The 18,964-nt window shown below is 36.9% G+C and overlaps 1 protein-coding gene across 1 annotated transcript; it reads left to right on the top strand.

Moving 5' to 3' along the window:
• Positions 1–1,072: 1,072 nt before the first annotated feature.
• Positions 1,073–15,520, top strand: LOC109236863 (histone-lysine N-methyltransferase, H3 lysine-9 specific SUVH4). The gene is made up of 15 exons (XM_019403094.1): positions 1,073–1,732; positions 1,833–1,898; positions 2,724–2,783; positions 2,923–2,974; positions 4,377–4,489; positions 4,912–5,088; positions 6,435–6,533; positions 7,162–7,260; positions 9,375–9,424; positions 9,499–9,587; positions 11,232–11,391; positions 12,853–12,958; positions 13,056–13,238; positions 13,536–13,766; positions 15,156–15,520. Exons 1-15 carry the CDS (start codon positions 1,340–1,342, stop codon positions 15,267–15,269), a joined length of 1,992 nt encoding a protein of 663 aa, XP_019258639.1. The 5' UTR covers positions 1,073–1,339; the 3' UTR covers positions 15,270–15,520.
• The last annotated feature ends 3,444 nt before the right edge of the window (positions 15,521–18,964 follow it).

The raw sequence follows: 18,964 nt of genomic DNA, 5'->3' as shown, positions 1-18,964 counted from the left end.
ATTTAGAGAAAACTAGAACCTTAACTAGAAAATTCCCCACAGACGGCGCCAAATTATTTGACTCAAAAGTTATCTAAATCTTTTGAACAAATCAATCAAAGAGGGGTAAATCCTAGTTAAAGATAATTAACTCTAGATCCGAGATGAATAATATGAGTAGAAAAACATAGCCGAGTATAAATATTGGGCGTGATTATAGCCAGATTTAATAGCATAAAGAAAGATGCATTGAATAACATTAAATGGCGATAAAATGTAGATAAACGAGAAGATTCACCCGATCTTGAGTGAGTCGGATCTTCTTTCATTTGATAAAGATGAATGATCGATAAAATACAAGAACTATTGGACCCTTTTTGGATCTGATGAAGGTATGGGATTACAGATTCTCTCCTCTCGAAGGAGAGGAGTGTCTACATATTTTTCTAGCAAGAGGGAGAGGGAGAGAGCCCGAGCCCCTTTTTTGGGAAGTCCTCCATTCCTATTTATAAGGGGTATTCCTAGAAAAACATTAAAAGAAAAGGTACAATTGGAGGGAATATTCGGTAGAATATTCCTTTTGAGGCTTCCAAAGCAGACTAGTTGTTTCATCATTGTCCGACCTCGACCTGTCCGACCTTGGCCTGTCCGACCTTGGCTTTATTGATGACGGTCCGACCTCAGCTTTACTGATGACGGTCCGACCTTGGCTTTATTGAAGACGGTCCGACCTCAGCTTTACTGACGACGGTCCGACCTTGGCTTTATTGGTGACGGTCCGACCTTGGCCTGTCCGACCTCGGCCTTATGTCTTCGCGTGCCGAATTTCTCTGGTCTAATTTTGACCCATACAAAAATTAAAAAATTTAACTCTAAAAATCCAAACCATGCCACATAAATTAGGATAAAAGGAGTAATAAATTGTGCTTGAGTTAGCTACCCCGTTTTATGTGAACAAATAATACTCTATTCAAAATGTGACAATTTTGCCTCTTACATTTGTTTTTCGCCAAAAGGGCACTTTTTTTTTTTTTTGAGCTACCTGGCTAATGATAACACACTTTTGGACAAATAAATGAAGCATATGGCAAAATTGTCCAATTGCGGAACAAGCTGAAAACATCTTAGAAGAGAAAAGTTTACAAATTTGCATAACGAAAACAAAAATTACTCAACAGTATTGTAAAGGAGTGCTGGGCGGGAAAATGAAGCGTCTCACGATTTTCGAGGGGGAAAAAAGTGAATTTTGAAGCCAGCTTCGTTCGCTTATTTTGCTCTTCTCACTGTGTCGCATCTGTTTCCTCCTAACTAGCAGCTATTCATTAAAACCCTACAAATTCAAAAAACCAGAATCCCCAAAATGGTGGTTGCCGAGCTTTCCGGTCACAACAATGACTGCACGGAAGTGGTGGTCCCAAGACGTTGCAGTGCTAGAATCAAGACCTTGCAGAGTCAGCAGGAAGCTCAGCGAACACGGTGCCGCTCCAACGACGACCGAGCTCTTGAGAAGAAAGCAAAGGCTCATAAGGCGAGAAAGGCGGATACTCCTGCTACGACGCCACAAGCTATTGATAATGACGTCACGGTGACCAATCCTCCAAATGATTGCACCAACGATCATCATCATCCTGTTGCTGAAGCCTCCCAGAGTCAGAGTCCCCATCTTAACGGGGACGGGACTGAGAAAAGTGCGCATCTAAGGGTAACCGAGACTGTTCGGAGATTTAACAAGCATTATCTCCATCTCGTTCAGGTACATTTTATAAAAACATGAGAGGATTCAGCTTTAAAGCATCTCTCTCTCTCTCTGTTATGTGCTAATGATTCTCTTTCTTCTTGTTGACCGTGGTCAGGAAGAGGAGATAAGATGTAGAAGAGTTCAAGATGAACAGAAAACAAAGAAGCATTCAAAATCTAAGGTCAGCCCTCCCCCGACCCTGCTTAGTTAAACTAGAAAAGTACAGTTGTTAGTTAGAACCAGGATACATATCAACATTCAACTTCAGTATCATCCTATTCTCTCTTTGCGCTCAAATTGTGTTTTAGTCGTTTGTCCTATTAGTGCTCCATTACTCATATCTGATTTATGATTTCAATCAATAAATTTCCAGTTTTTCTGATTATCCTCATCGTTATTTAAATTGCAGACTCACCTTAAAATTGGTAGGTGTTTATTCCATGCACACTTTACATCTTGAGTTTGTTCACCCTGTATGCCCCAACACTCCCTCAAGCACTCATTTTGCATTATATGGTTTGTTTTTTTACCTCTCAAAAGTCAAAACATTCTTGTAAAATTTCCTTTATAAATATTTAACAATGACTTATGTTGTTATCCTATCATAACAAAATTTGGCGACTTAGAAATTTTTTATGTACATATCCCAGGTAAATTGATTTTTATGTACACATAGTATACCATATTAAATGGCTATTTTCTTATTAGAAATTCATTTATGTACAGAAGTTAAACAAATTTAAGTGCCTATAATATTTCATATTTGAATCTATTGTTAAAAATGTAAAGTTCGGGAGTTATGCCTATGCTTAGGAGCTAACGTTAAGTAAAACAGCCTGTTATGTGTCTTTGCTTTTCAAACAATGATGTTCATCTCCATGCTCCTTAATTTTTGTTATATTTTTATTATGATGGTAGTCCTTAACCTCTTCATTTTGGATAAAATAAGCAAAACATGGCAGTCCTTAACTTCTTTCGCTCTGTAAATTGTAACACATATGTGCAGGAAGCTGAAGATGATGGTAAACGCAGTTCCAAGCGCCCTGATCTAAAAGCGATTTCTAAGGCATGTATTGCTTCATAAGTTCATCCTGGTCGCGTTAATACCCTTATTTGCCTTAATGTGGATACTTCATACAAGATTTGAGGCTCTGTTGAGTAGTTCTACTTTAGTACTACTGATTCTTAACGAGAAAAGCTTGCAGATGATATTGGCAAAGGAGGTTTTGAATCCTGAGAAAATTGGCTCCATTCCAGGTTGTTTTTCTACTCTTGACATGCAAATATACTTTTCATGTTATCATTGATTTAGCAAATGATGGTCATTTGTGTATGGCTGAGAATTATAAGTCTCCACTTGCTTTTCTTAAAAAAAAAAATTCCTGCTTCTAGAAGCTTACTTTCTATTTGAATTTTAGGTAATATCATAAGATTTTATGCTTATTCATCACTTAATAGCTACCTCTTAACATATATTTTTATTTTACGTTGAATAGAGCTTCATTTCATATTTAATTTCTAGATAAAGGTTAGCAATTACATAGTTTTGCTTTGGTGGCTCTCAAATTTTAATGTTAATTACTTTCACCAATCAAATAATAGCCTTAACTTCCCTTTTCGATTAGATCCAACATAGTTCCTGCCTTGCATGGTATAAATTTTTTATGTTAACCTCTTTTACTCTTATCAATGCAACCTAAAGAGAACACAATTAATTCTCTTAGTTTCCTCCTCTCACTTGGATTTTCACATGTACAAAGAGGCTCTATGATGACGGTAGAGACTTAAGTAGCTTTTGCCTAACAATGATTGGCCTTTTCCTTAAAGTTTTTTCTTCTTGTCATAGTTTTTCTAGTCCTTATAATTTTGGTGACTGTTCCTGCTATATTACTATTTCTTTGGCGATTGTTCTAATAGCAACTTATTTGAGCAACTTGAGTTTAAGGGAGCTTGTTGAAAGTCAATACAGATATTGACTTAGTAAATATGTCAGTATATGCACCGTCATCTTCTATTTATTGTGTTTACACATGTATTTGCATTTAATACTATATTGTACTCTTGGCTTGAGGGTTTGAGGTTATGAAGTTTACCATATCACCCGAAATTAAAAAACAAGAAAAGAAAAACCAAATTTGTTCTCTCCTTCTCTATCAGATTTCATGGATCCAACATGGTCTCTCAACATGTATTAAACACATCTAATTTCTTGCGTTTGGGTTAATTCGGTACAGTGAATGCAGAGGAGTGTCTTAAGTTTGATAATGTGATTTACAGATTTTTCTTGCAGCATGTAACTTTTCCCTTTTGCATGAAATGCAATAGAAATTGATTAACCATCTGAGTTTTCAAACAAAGTAAATGTTTGCATTTTGACCAAACGTACACATCTATGGCATACTTTGGCTCTAGTAAATGAAAGCTTTGATGATGATGAATGGGCCAACAAGCTTCTAACATAGCACATCTAGAGATTAGACCTTTGACTTATGTGTCAAGTAACTTCTAGAAGCTTGCATAACATTAATATTGGTCCTTGTCCTTTACGTTTGAAAATCCAATCAATCTATATGGTTTAATGGTATGTTCCCGCATACAATTATGTTTTGGGTGGCTACATTTGTTTTTGAGAATTATAGGTTTAAGTTTGTTGTGGCAGGCATTGATGTTGGTCATCAATTCTTTTCGCGTGCGGAGATGGTCGTTGTTGGATTCCATAACCATTGGCTAAACGGCATTGATTATGTTGGCCAAACTGCTGGGAAAAAAGGGGTATACAGTTGGCCTTTGAGTTTGAGAAACAGTTGACTGGCTAAAAGAATTTCATTCTTGAATTACATATATTCTTCCTTGCTCTACCTAGAATAGCGAATATTGTTTTGCTTTTCATTTCTTCTTATAACTTATTTTCCTCCAAATGTCACGAGAATTTCTTTTTACTCAACATTTATGGGCGTAATTTCAAAACAAACATATTCAAGGATGTTGTGGTGGTGCCTTGGAGAAAGAAGATAAGTTTTGTCATGAAGGATGTCGGTTATCTGGTTCATTGTTGGAGAAATTTTGATCCTTCATGATCACAGTCCTTTACTGGCTAGTCTGTTTTTGCAGTTAGACATTCTAGAGATCTCATTTTTTTTTTGTCAAAACTTGTGTTGTCGCCTGTTGAAATATGATCTCTTCACATCATATAGGAGTACAGAGGCTACAGATTGCCCCTTGCTGTATCTATTGTCCTATCAGGACAGTATGAGGACGACCAGGACAACTATGAAGAGGTTGTCTATACTGGTCAAGGTGGAAATGATCTACTTGGTAACAAGCGCCAAATAAAGGATCAAGTCATGGAACGGGGTAATCTAGGGCTCAAGGTTCGCAATTTTTCTTCTTTCTTTGACACTATTTTTGTTAGTATCACTTCATTTATTCTGAATTTAGTATATTATGTTCTGTCATGGGCTTGTGATATGTTAACTGACAATCCCGGTTTATGCAACTCTGCTTTCATTTACCGTTCCATTGCTATAGAAATATGACTTGCAATTTTATACTTTGATGTGTTATTTCTCTATCTAACTAATTTTTTCAACCATTACATTAATTTTTTCTTCTACTTTGTTTAATATAAGTCAGATTTAACATCTTAATCCATGCCAAGACAGATACCTGTTTTATAAAATGGAAAAAAGGCAGTAACTTTATGAATTGAAAGAAAGACTCATTATGCTCTCTCTATGGTTTCTCAAGCATAAAAAGCTTGACAACCAAGGTTCAAAGGGAGACTTTTAGAGAAAGGGGCGTGTTGTTCTCTCTTCTCTGGTGAATTGAGTCTCTTACATTGCATCAGTTCAATGTATGTGTTTAGTGTGGGAAATAAGAAATGTTTCCCCGCTTGTATTTCTTTCGCTTTAGAGACAGTGATAGAAACGTGAAATAGTTTTGTTATAAAATCAATTATTATAACTTCTTTGGAGTAAGTCAATTATTAAACGCTTGATGTCCTACTATCTTGTTTATCAGACAGGTTTCATGTTGTTTTCTTTGCTGTCAATTCTTTTGTCTAACAATGAAGAATAAGCTAAGTGGGGGAAGAGTGGAATAGTGGTATTTACCTGAATAAGCAGTGAGAAAGATACCCAATTGTAAATTGTGTATTGTGAAAAAAAACATTTGAACAAGGGAATTTTATTTTTTTGAATTAACAATTTAACATCAAGGGTAACAAATAAGCCAGAGATAAAAACACAAAGCTTGGAAATATTTTATCAGCAGTAACTTTCCAGTGAGATTTTGGTGATCTTGTTCTGATATTTAATAAGCAATAAGCAACTCTAGATGATTTTCCTTTCCCACATTTAGCTGGTGAAAATATTTCTAAAGAGGCTTGATTAAAATACGATACTAGTACATTGGTGAAATTCATGATTTCGATGAAGTCATGTATATAGTAGCGCATATTGTTCTATCTGTTCATATTGTTCATGCTGTGGTGTTCTGCGGATAATGTTTCAGCTCTTTAGGATTTGATTGGTATTTTTTGGCACTTACCTATGTTTTTATATTGTAAAATCTTCATGACTAATGATGTTTTGCTTTTTTGAATGTTTAGTTTAATTTCTTTTCTTTTTGATAGTTAATATTGTAGCGCTTATTGGTTTTTTGAAGTCTTTAGGAGTGGTCAAGTTGTTGATCTACATGACTTGCCCTCTATTTGCAGAATTGTATGGAGCAATCTGTCCCTGTTAGGGTTACACGTGGACATCGGTGTGTGAATAGTTACGTTGGAAAGGTTTACACCTATGACGGCTTGTATAGGGTAATCAATTTCCTCATCTTTGAATCCCGAAAGATTTCTTTCTGAATAGATGCAGAATGTGCTTTTAAAAGTTGAGACGTATTTCTATTTGTTGATACGAGGTTTGTCATTCAGAGCTTCCCATCTTTGTTCTATCTTTAGCGTTAGTTTAAATGGGTTGTTTCTAGAGTTAGTATGTATGTAAACAGCTTTTGCTAGCTGCTAGCAACACAACAGTAACCAAATAGGAGAATATGAAAGCAACATTCAATCAACATAAGGATGTGTGAGTATTGGCTATGTAGGGTGATTTGAGAGGTTTACTGTTGGTGAATATGTGCTTAATCTCATGATATTGGACCATTTAATCTGGTCAGATGTGGATTCTGACCGTGACATGCTTAGTTATGTAGGACTGACCAATCTACCAGATATTTCTCTTAATGGCTAAATGGCCATCAAACTTTAAAGGAAAAGCGCTGAAAAAAAGTAAAGAATATAAATAAGCATGTCATCTTTTAGCCTTCTGTTGTTTGTGCCAGTCAATTTTTACCTTCTTCAAAATTTTGGCGGTGAAGATTTGGGTGCTGTTCAAATGTTAAAACATGGATATATTCAAGTATTATGTCAAATTAGCTTTGTTTTGCAGGTTGTAAATTACTGGGCAGAGAAGGGTATTTCTGGATTCACCGTTTTTAAATACCGATTAAAGCGTGTTGAGGGACAACCTGTGTTAACCACCAACCAGGTTTCTTTCCTTTTTTGACTTCACTTCTTTTGCAGTGGTATTTTATGCTTTAATTTTAAGCTTTTGTTCTTGTGCCAAAATAGTAAATGTCCTTTTGCACTCTTTGATTTTCTATCTTGGAGTTCGGCGACTGCAAAATAACAAATCTCTTCTATTTTAAGGTAGAAACTTCAAATTTGTAATTTCACTGATGAGTATATACCTATGTTTCTTGAGTTTGTTGTCCGGAAAGTTCAAGCAGTTTGTTTCTTGAAAGTCTTTCTTCTCTAGATCTTCACTTGTTTTACATTGTCTTTGTGTCACTTCTAAAGTTACCTCCAAATTCAAAGCTTTCACATGGTTTTGAATTCATGGTAGGCTACACACCTTTGATTTCTTCTAATTAGGGGCAAAAGAATCTATTTCTCCTAATGGCTGTTTAATATACAGAAATTTTGAGCATACTCCTATTTGCAATTTTGGAGAAACAAACCAAATGATGTGTTACTAGTTCCGGTATAACTTATACGAGAATGTGTGTATTATTTTTTACGGAATAAAATGTAGAATAAGAATACAAGAATTAGCTCTAAGGGCCCGTTTGGCCATAAAAAAGGATTCCTTTTTTTCAGATTTGTTTTCACTTTTTTTTTTCAAAATCAGCGATTTGCCATAAAAAATTCAATTTTTCACTTGAAGTTGAATTTTGAAATTTTCTGGAATTTGAAAAACTCCAAAAAGCTATTTTTCAAAATTTTCACCTCAAAGCACTCACGAAAATTCAAAAACAGCTCCAGATTGTATTCATGTCCAAACGCGACTCTAATTTTCAAATACCATTTTCAACTTGAATCCCCCCCTCCCCCCAATCCCTTCATGTGTTACTATTTACGGCATAACAATCCCATTCATTATTATTCAATGCGTAGCAATTCCTGCATTATTATGCACCGCATAAACAATCCACGCATTATAGTTTCTGCATAACTAGACCGTAAACCAAGCGATCCCTATATGTTGCAATGTGATATTTGTTGTTTTGAGTGTTGGTTAAATGAATAATAATATATAATAAAATAATATTTCTAATGGTTGTAGGGCAAAAGCACCACTTTCTAAGTTGGTAGCAACTTTATATGACACTTGTTATGTGGTTACTCCTTTCCTTTATATACTTTCTTCAAAATATTTCGTTTATGTACTATCTATGTAGCTGCTTTTTTCTTTATTTGCAGTGGGATTGCGAGCAACTCTTAGTTTGTGCTTTACTTGTTTCATAACTTCTGATATCGCTTATTGAACTTACAACTCATGGGCATTTTGGTTTACTGTCCCCAAATTCTCTTTTGTGCGCTGCTTCTCTTTAGCTTTAGGATTGCATCTGTCCCTAGAGCTTTAGTGCCTAGATGCCTCTTTCTTTTGGAAGACAGTTGAAGCTTATTATAGATTACCAGTAGTCACTGAAAATGAGGTCCACTATTTTTTCACTTTGGTACTGTGATTTTTTTCCGATAAGTTTATAAATTTCATTAAAGAGTGGCAAAAATGTGCCTGTATACAATAGGTATTCCAAAATAGAAAACCTTACTCTACTTGCAACAGCCTTATATTTTAAGCTAAGTGCTAATGTAGTACAACGAGAGAAGGGATTTCACGTGCCTTAGCTTTTTGCTTATTACAATCAATGATGCAGGTGCCTTCATGCAGACATAGAATTCTTTAGGTGCTGATCATAATTTGCTTAATTATTTAGTCACCTTGATCTCGCCTACTATTCTACTGGGGCTTTGAAGCTGGTGTCCTTATCTTATGTTCATTAGTGTTGTGTGACCTACTCATCTCCTCACTTCATAAGCTTTACCAGTTGCTTATATTTTATTTTTATTTTAAAAAAAAGTATCCATATGCCTTTTTTGATCTGAAGCAGCATCTATACTTCAGTTAGTGAGCTAGCTGCAACTATGGTTGAAAATTCAGTTGTGCAAGTGGCTTGTTAGTTGGCTTAGTCACGCTGTAAAGTCCTGTAGCTAAATGACCTCTTTGTATTTTGTCGCTCCCTGCACCTTCAGCCACTTCCTTGCCTTCAACTGATCAAATTTTAACTTTCCATATTATTTTGCTTCTGTTGCATGCAGGTACATTTTACTCGAGGCTGTATTCCCAATTCCATTTCTGAAATACGAGGGTAATTAAATTAGAACTGATTAATATTGTGAATTGAATTAATAGAAGGCAAACTCTTACATTTTCAAAATATAGGTTGGTATGTGAGGACATTTCTGGTGGACTGGAGGATATTCCTATTCCCGCAACCAATTTAGTTGATGATCCACCGGTAGCACCGACAGGCAAGTACCTATGTCTTGGTATTATGCTGTTCTGATGGCTTTCTTAATACCTCCTTTCTCGTTAGCAACGACTTTCATGTTAATGCCCAAAATAATTTTGTATCTATAGAAAATTTTGACTTGTCTGTACTATTAACTTTTAGTTCTATCTGAAGATAAGATAGCAGAGAAGATATAACGAGGCAGTTGTCTCCAAGTTGAGACAGCAGCCAGGAAAATCTATGAATTGGAAAATATCTTCTCTAGCTTTATGTTGGAGAATAAATTAGTTATATTTGTGTATTTTCAGAGTGCTCATTTTAATTTAACTTGTATAGATGACTGGTTGAGCTTTGTGAAAAGCCACCTTTTTCTCATGAAAAACTATTGCAATGTGTTAAATGCAATGGTGGTCAGATTCGAGGGTAAGGGTTCTCTATGCTATATCCATCTCCTACCCACAAACTGTAGTGGTATTTCTCCTACACAAAGACACTCTTCCAGCCTTACATGCTTGTTTTAAGGCTGCTGGAAAGGTATTTGTCTTTAAAGCAACACCATTTGCATCTTCCTAACTCTTTTCCAGTTGTTTCCTTACTTTTTCTTATTACATTATTTTGTCCAAATGATTAGGGTTTTTAATCTATCGAAGGAAGTTATTTTAAAAGACTTATTTATCTCTTGGTTTTCATACATATTTTGCTAAAAGTATTGGTAAGAGTTAGGAAATTATTAATGTGAAAAGTGCCCATTCGTTGTATATAGAGGAAAAGGTTTAGAATCCCTATAATTGTGTAAGTAGGAATAAGAATTATTCAGAATTACTTTCCTTTCTTTTTTAGGATTACTTGCATACTTCCCTTTCTGTTTTGGGATTACTTGTAAGCACAATATAAACCCCAACATGCTTGAGGGAATAAAAAAGCAATTCATTCTCAAATCTCTTCTTTCTTTACAAATATATCATAGTTAAGAAAAAGTTCATATATGCAATACTAATTTGTTAGCATTAACGCCAAGTTATTGTTACACTTGCATTAGTTTTGGTATTTGTCAAGATTATTTGTAGTCTAGTTAGAGTTTTGCATGTAATTCCAGAGATAAGGTTTAATGATTATATTACATGGAATGGATATATGGAGGATTTATATAGATGATGACAGCTGGCTTGGGATAGAGGTATAGTTGATTGATTATCTTATGATTAAGGTTCTGAATATTTTTGAGTTTTGAATTGTGATCATAGCAGCTTGGTTTTTGATACTTGATGAAGGATCCTGGTTGCACTTTCTGCCACCAAAATAGTTCACATGCTACTCCTGTGCCGTTTAAATTTGCATTATTGCGTCTCCGTCTTACCCACTGCATGAATCCTCCAAGCTTTGTCAATTTCTACAGGAACTGCCTAAATGTCTTTTTGTGTTCTGATTTTTAACTTCCCTTGATTCTTGTCAGTCTTATGTGTTTAACAAGGGATTTCTGATGGAAGTGGTAGAGTTAGTGGAGATATGAGTAAGTTAGTTGGGAGCTTTTGCTGTAGGTCTTAGACTGGTTGAGGCTTAAATTTAGGCAATGTCGTGCACGTAAACATCTTGCCAATGTGAATGTATTGCTCTTATCCATTTGTGCCTATCTTTTTGACGTTAAACTTTACACAACATTCAGGTTTCACTTATAGCAAGCATATTATATGCGCCAAAGGTATAAAGCTCCCTTCAGCTTCCACAGGATGCAAGTGTCGTGGTTCATGTCTTGATCCAAGAGTTTGTTCTTGCGCTAAACTCAATGGTTCTGATTTTCCCTATGTTCACAAAGATGGTGGAAGGTGAGTGCAGTATTTCTATCCTTTGTCAGTGTATGTTAGTTCAAATTAAAGATGAGTTTCATTTACCTTGTTTTCTAACATCCACTTGTGCTGCTAACTTTACGTGTTTACCGGCACAAGAATTGCCTACTGTCGATGCATGATTATCTGGGCTTACATGCTACGTGTTTCCTTCTTTATGTTATTTGCACTTTGATCTCTCTTTCATAATAAATAGTGCCCCTTTTCCTCTTATTGTCCTTTTTTAATTCTTGGTTTGGTATATCATGGGTGATGCCAATTGCCAAGCATTGCCAAGGAGTTAATGGTCATTTGGAAATGTGGGTCGTGGGATGAGGAGGATGGCACAAGGCATGGAATGTTGGTCCACTAGCACTTATGTGGGTTATCTGGAGAGAGAAATGGAGAGCTTTTGAAGGGGTAGAGATGATTTTTTATTGGGTGTCTCATAGAAAAACCATGTCTTTTTGTAGGTTTTCTACTTTTTTGGTATACTTGTATACAAGTGCGTTTTGGCCCATACAATAATGAAATTTATTCACTTTATAAAAGAAAGAATAAATATATTAAGGTCTCTTCGGAGTTCTTGGTGAATTAGCAAGGGTACCTCCTTTAGCCTATGTTGCGCGGACTCTCCAAAATGCTGCCGCACCCGTGTCGGATCCTCCGAAAATGCGCTACTTTTGGAGGATCCGACACGTATCCGGCGACATTTTCGGAGAGTCGGAGCAACATAGCCTTTAGCTGCTTCTTTTCCCATTTGTGATGAAAGTCCTCAATTTACTAATGGAGAAAAAAGTTGGAAGGAGGTTTTATCAGGGTATTCGTTGTACACAATAAAGTAGAGGAAGAATTTCCATATCTGATTGCTTTCTCATGATGCTTTATCTTTTGTGGGCCTTAGGTTATACCGAACATTATTATGGTTCTATGAGCCCTGAAGATAGGTGCAAGACATGATATCTGCTTTCCTGGAGTCTCATTTAGCAGGTTCTTTACTGCATTCACCAAGACTCTTAAGGCATACGTATCATTGCCAATGGGCGTTATCCTGAAGAGTCATGAGACGAAACAGTAAATATTTCTGATATAAGGACTAAGAATTCTTTAAGGTCCCTGGTCTATTATACAAAGAATTTTCTGGTCCCTGTTATTTACTATTTTTGATTAAAAGGAACAAAAAATATTTCAAGGTCCCTTTTATATGTATATCACGTATCTCGTATCTATTTGGTTTATTATAGTTCTGATAGACAATTTACTTGCCCGTTTGCTCAGTGTAACTATATGAGATAACATAATGCAGTGTTACGAGTGTTGTTTAATTTGTGAGAAGTGTTGATTGGGCTTTGTCTGGTGCTTGACAGCAAAGTGCAGAGCTTATTAATGTTCTGTTTGCAGTTGACTTGCAATAGAATTCTTTTAACATGCCTTCTGTTTTTGGTATATTTTTCTCTGTAGACTTATTGAGCCAAAGGCTGTTGTTTTTGAATGTGGTCCAAATTGTGGATGTGGACCTGCCTGTGTCAACCGCACTTCTCAGAAAGGATTGAGATATCGGCTTGAGGTTCTTTCACTTGTCCATTAACCAGAGTTCAGATTTTTCTATACAGAAGAGTGCTGCATATTCATTTCTGTGGATTTTTCATTGTCAATGGGAGCAGGTTTTTCGTACTCCAAACAAGGGCTGGGGTGTGAGATCATGGGATTATATACCTTCCGGGGCAACCATTTGTGAATACATTGGTCTTCTAATGAAGACAGATCATATTGACCCTGCAGCAGAAAACAACTATGTTTTTGACATTGATTGCTTGCAAACAATGAAAGGGCTGGATGGGAGGGAGGCAAGTGTTCATATATTTGATTCCTCAGTTTCCTTTTCCATTTTTCTTATTCATATACATTTCTTCTAGGATTAGCCGTATGTCTTTCTCATAACTATAGTCTTATTCTTATCATTTGCTTCTAGACATAAAATAAAGATTTAGCCATTTATAGATCATCACTCTTTTGTGCTCTCTCATATTTTTAGCTGTTGCAGTTTTCTCAGAGATCAGGAATCATAATAATAGCAGTAGTGGGGCATTGTCCTTTAGTTTGTCTTTGTTTTCTTATCCATGTCATCTTCTTATGTTCTGTAGAGACGGTTGGGTGAGGTTTCTTTGCCAGGATATTGGCAGAAGGATGTTGAGAAGACTTCAGATGGAGGGCCAGAGTATTGCATTGATGCAGTCTCTGTTGGCAATGTTGCGAGGTTTATTAATCATAGTTGTCAACCTAATTTATTTGTTCAATGTGTGTTAAGCTCCCATCACGACATTGGCTTGGCAAGAGTGGTGCTAATGGCAGCTGACAACATACCACCTCTGCAGGTTCTTGCTGAATCTTTGTTACTCGTGTGTTTAATGAACTCAAAAAAAATTATTCTTTTTGTTTCTAATTGGACATCAATGGTTAACTTGGTGTGGTAATGGAAAGTGGGGTTGTGATAAGAAGATTGTGATCCAGAATCATGGAAAATGTAAAAATATCAACAAAAGGGTTACATGAGATGGATATTTTGGGGAGGAAGCAGTGAGAAAGCACTCCAGCTTTTCTAAAGGTTAAAAGGACTGCTGCCTTAAGCCCCTCAAAATCTTGAGAAAGTCTACTTCAGACTGGTTGAAAATACAACCTCTTCATGTTTATGCCTTCAGTTTGCACTATTATGAAGTTGAATAATGTGCTTGGAAATATTCATATAAAAGAAAATGAACCTTTATAGACTTGTGCAGAATAAATTTCTAACAAGTTAGTGCTTCAAGATTAATAATTCATCTCATCTGAAACTCTCTGACTGGAAGCTGTAGCTTCCAAACTAGTGAACTCCTCATTGAAAGCTGCAGCTTTATAGTAAACTGTTTAGACCAATCAAGCAACAACAACAACAAACCCAGTGTATTCCCATAAATGGGGTCTAGGGAGGGTAGTGTGTACGCAGACCTTACCCCTACCTTATAAAGATAGAGGGTGTTTCCGATAGACCCTCGGCTTAGGGTCAGTGGAGATAAAATAACAAGTATCAGACAATAGTAACAACAATATATTAAGTTAAGGGGCGCGAATGACACATCATGTAATAGTAAAGAACCATGAATAAGATAATATAAAAATAATCCTAGTAATACTGGTAAGCCTATGAGGAACACACTACTATCTGTCAACCTACAGCCCTAATCCTCGACCTGCACACCTTTCTATCGTGGGTTACATCCTCGGTAAGCTAGAGCAATGACATATCCGGCCTAACTACCTATCCCCAATACTTCTTAGGCCCACCCCTTTCCTTCCTCATACCCGCAATGGATAACCTCTCAAACCTCCTTACCGGAGCATCTATGTCTCTCCTTTTCACATGCACGAACCATCTCAGCCTCGACTCCCGCAACTTGTCCTCCACCTATGCCACTCCTACCTTGTCCCTAATTACTTCATTCCTGATCCTGTCCTTCCTGGTATGACCACACATCCATCTCAGCATCCTCATTTCAGCTACTTTCATCTTCTTGGGACTTCTTGACGGGCCAGCACTCAGCCCCAACAACATAGCCGGTCTAACCACCATTCTGTAAAACTTGCCCTTAATACTTAGAATGGTTGGATAAGAAAGAACAGAAGATGGAATTTTATCCCTTATTGAGCAATACTATAATATGAAAAACAGTACGAAGCAGCCTTTATACTATTAAATTGCTCATTGGTTTGTTTATGTTTCCCTGTAGGAACTCACATATGATTATGGCTATGTGCTGGATAGTGTTATGGATCGTGATGGCAAGGTTAGACAAATGGCTTGCCACTGCGGTGCTGCTGATTGTCGTAGGCGTTTGTATTAATGGGGTTTATAACCATTCTTTAGGTGTTACCTGTAGCACCCATTACACATTTTTGGGAATTTATATGCTGATTTCTCATCATCTGCTCTTCTGCGAAGTGGTTGCCGAACGCTGGGAAGTTGCCCTAGTGTGTATCTCCCTGTTGCTAAATGACAAAAGGAACTTGTTCTTTTGATTTCCCGCTCATTGTGAACGTGCATGCTCTTGTTAAGTATATATTACCAAGTTCCTGTGACTCTGTCCTTGAGTAACGTGAGATTAAATTAGCTAGCAGGACGATTTCCTTTATTATGTTCTGGTTTTCATTGTGCCGTGGATTGATATCTGTCTTATCCATAACATAAACTGAAGAGAAATGATGAAAAGTTCAGTCGGCAAACGAACTTTGGAATGTTATCTCGATTACGGTACTGGAACGTGTTTTTGAGTTTTGTTTTGGGAGTGCCCAGTTTTTGAACCGCCAGTCTTTGACTTCTATGGAAGTGGCATGTCCCAACCCAACGCATTTTCACGTTGCATAAATTTAGACTTCAGATACTGAAATGAGCAAAGAACAGTACAAAGGTTGTGCGTGCATCGCAAGTAATGAAAATTAACTGAACTGACGCCTGATCAATGCATTGATAGTTATGCTTCCTGTAGATGAGAGGTGTTTCGAGAATAGTAGTAATGGTGATTGTGAGAATAGTATTTCCTAGTGTGTGGATCTGGAGGGTGAGGCATTAGATTACGCAAACAAATGTCTGAGAAGATCTCTCTGATTCACAACCATGCGAACTGCTTTGCGTTTCGTTTCCTCAAATTGTACCAATGTTATAGAGAGGCAAATGTCTTGTATTTGCGGTTTCTTTTCATTTCGTTATTCGGATGGAGGATGCCCCAAAAGATCAAGAATTGGTTTTTGATAATGAAATTTTCCACTTTCACTTAAACAAAGGGACAGACAGAACAGGTGTAGACTCTATCCAAACTGAATCACACAAAAGTGAAAATCAAGCATTGTGGTCGTCAATGTCTATAATGGCCCTAGTTCTATAGCGTCTCCTGTGCTTCTGCAAACTTCTAGGTCTAGCTATGTCAGCTGCATTATACCACTCATCTTCTTTCATCGTAGAGACTTGAGCATTATCGGATTACATGGCAACAATGCTAAGGGGAAGTGTTTTTCTCACTTGCATTTGTTCTGCCTTAATGCCTTGCTTGGTGAAGGGGCCAGCAGGCTCCTGCTGCTTCATTCTCGGGTTAAATGTTGGCAATTTCTGGAAATTAGTGGAGTTAATCATCCTCCAGCTGTGCTCGCTTCTTCATGAGACTGAAGAAGTCCATGTAGGCTTTCCGGTTGGATGCTTCATCCATATCATCTGAGGCATCAAGCGTACAGAAAGTATAGTTGGAAGGTTTCCTTAAATAATGTGCGGAAAAGGGCCAAAACCGTCCTCAGACTATTCGATTTGGTACAAATATGTCCTTCGTCCATCTTTTGAGCCAAAAATACCCCCGCCATCATCTTTCTGGCTCACTTATGCCCCTACGATTAAATGTCAATGCCAAATAAAAAAAGGTTTACTTAAATTGCGCGTGGCAATTTTTTATTGGTCCAATTTTAAACCATGGCTCCAATTAAATAAATCCACCCTTAACCCATTTTTTTTACCCAACCCAAACATCCGACCCACCTTAAAAAATGGCCAAACTCTTGATTGTCAAAAAAATTAACTTCTCCATCTTTCCAATTCTACCACCATAGTTGCCACCATCCCCTTTCCGCCATAGCAACCACGCTATAACGGGTTTACTCAATTGGGTGGTGGCAGTGGGCTTATCTAATTGGGGTCATAATTTTAAATTGCACCAATAAAAATTTGCCATGTGTAATTTAAATAATTTTTTTTTATTTGGCATTGGCCGTTAGTCGTAGGGGCATAAGCGAGCTAGAAAGATAACGATGAGAGCATTTTTGGCTCAATAGGTAGACATACGGCATATTTGTACAAATCAAGTAGTCTGAGGGTAGTTTTGGCCCTTTTCCGTATAATTTGGGACGGATGAATCCGGGAGCAAATTAGAATCTTCCTTGAACTTGAACCCTTTAGGAGAATGTGCATCATCATGAGGTAGCATGGAAGTTAAATGAACATATCTGAGGGCAGCCTCAGCAGCATCTTCCTAGAGCGTGAGCTTGGCGGCCCGATGATTAGCGCGGGGGATCTCTCTCAACTTCCTTAAGTGTAAGAGGAGGCTCATTGTAGGTGTCCATAGGAATTCCGTAGTCGGAGATGTCCTGCAAGTACAAGCGGTCGCTAGTGTTACACCCCATGTTTTTGTACTTAAGAGTACGTCGTAAGTCAATTGATGTAAGTTCAGAAATAAAATCATCTTTAAGTTTATCATGTTACCGTGGAAGTTAATAATATTTAAGATCATGAATACCAAGTACCAAGATGGTTGGAAGGCTTAGAAGCTAAACGAATTGAAGAAGATAAGTTTTGTCGAAAGTCGACAAGTTTGGTGTTACACCCAGTGCGTTCTAAAGTGACGTATAATGAATATGAGACTTGTTAATCAAGATTGAATGAGTGTATAGTAATAATATGACTATATATGATGTTTGGACATAAAATATAAAGTTTGGGAAAAATTGGATTTAACTTACGGAAAAAATCGAGTTAAGATTTGCCTAGTAACGAGCCGTTTTGAGAAATTAAATTCGTAGGCTTTATGATGTCATTTTGGGACATATATCATAGAAAATGAAGGTCTTGGAACCTAGTTTCCAACGGTCCAAACCATTTATTCATACGACATCGGGGTAGAGAAATATGGATTTTTAAAGTAAGGGATACCAAGTCACATTGCAGCACTTCGGAGAACTAGACACATAGGCCAAGTTGCGATGCAGTTTTCTCCCAATATATTGAGAGTTACATGGAGATATTTATATGGAATTAAAGCTCTATGTGTCTAGTTTCCAAATCTTCAAACCGTTTGTCAATACGATATCGGAGTAGAGAGATACAAGTGTCTGAAGTGGTACTGCTCAAGCTGCCAAACAGGCAGCTTACCTACCTACTTGGAGAATTGAGGCGGTGGGCTTATGAGTTATTTTTATCCATTATATTTCATCAATATCCAGAGAACAATTACTGAAAAAACGCTCTCAAACTCTCAAAGAACTTGTCCAAGGTTCCAAGAACTAAACTTAAGAGAAATCAACTCAAATCCTCATCAAAGGCGTTAAAGACTACAAGAGAATACTTCGATGATGTTGTTGTGTGATTGAGGGCTATTGTGAGCTAAGTTGGGATGGGGTTTCGAGTTGTAGATGTTGTCCAAGATGCAAGAAGTTGTGTTGAGCTTGGTTGAGTAATAAGGAAGAGATCATACAGGTATGTTGGGGTTATCCCTTCTTTCTTTTTGGCATGATCTATACGACACAAACGAAACGAGCAAATGCACAACTTCCATAAATGACTCTATTCATAGAAATACTAGAGATGCTTACGTTCTTGATTCCCCATATGTCATATTTTTCTACCATCTGTTCATGGGTCTCAAAAATATGTAAGTTGGTAAAGTTTATTTCATGATATTAATCAGAGACATAATGGTCTTGTGACGTACCGAGAAATTTTATTAACGTATTTCATATGCATTTCATGCATTTATACATGCACATTGACCCATGACCAGATAGT

The sequence above is a fragment of the Nicotiana attenuata genome, unplaced genomic scaffold, assembly GCF_001879085.1.
Source record: "Nicotiana attenuata strain UT unplaced genomic scaffold, NIATTr2, whole genome shotgun sequence".
Lineage (NCBI taxonomy): Eukaryota > Viridiplantae > Streptophyta > Magnoliopsida > Solanales > Solanaceae > Nicotiana > Nicotiana attenuata.
Note: the sequence above shows the minus strand (reverse complement) of the source record. Positions and strands in the feature narration are given on the sequence as shown.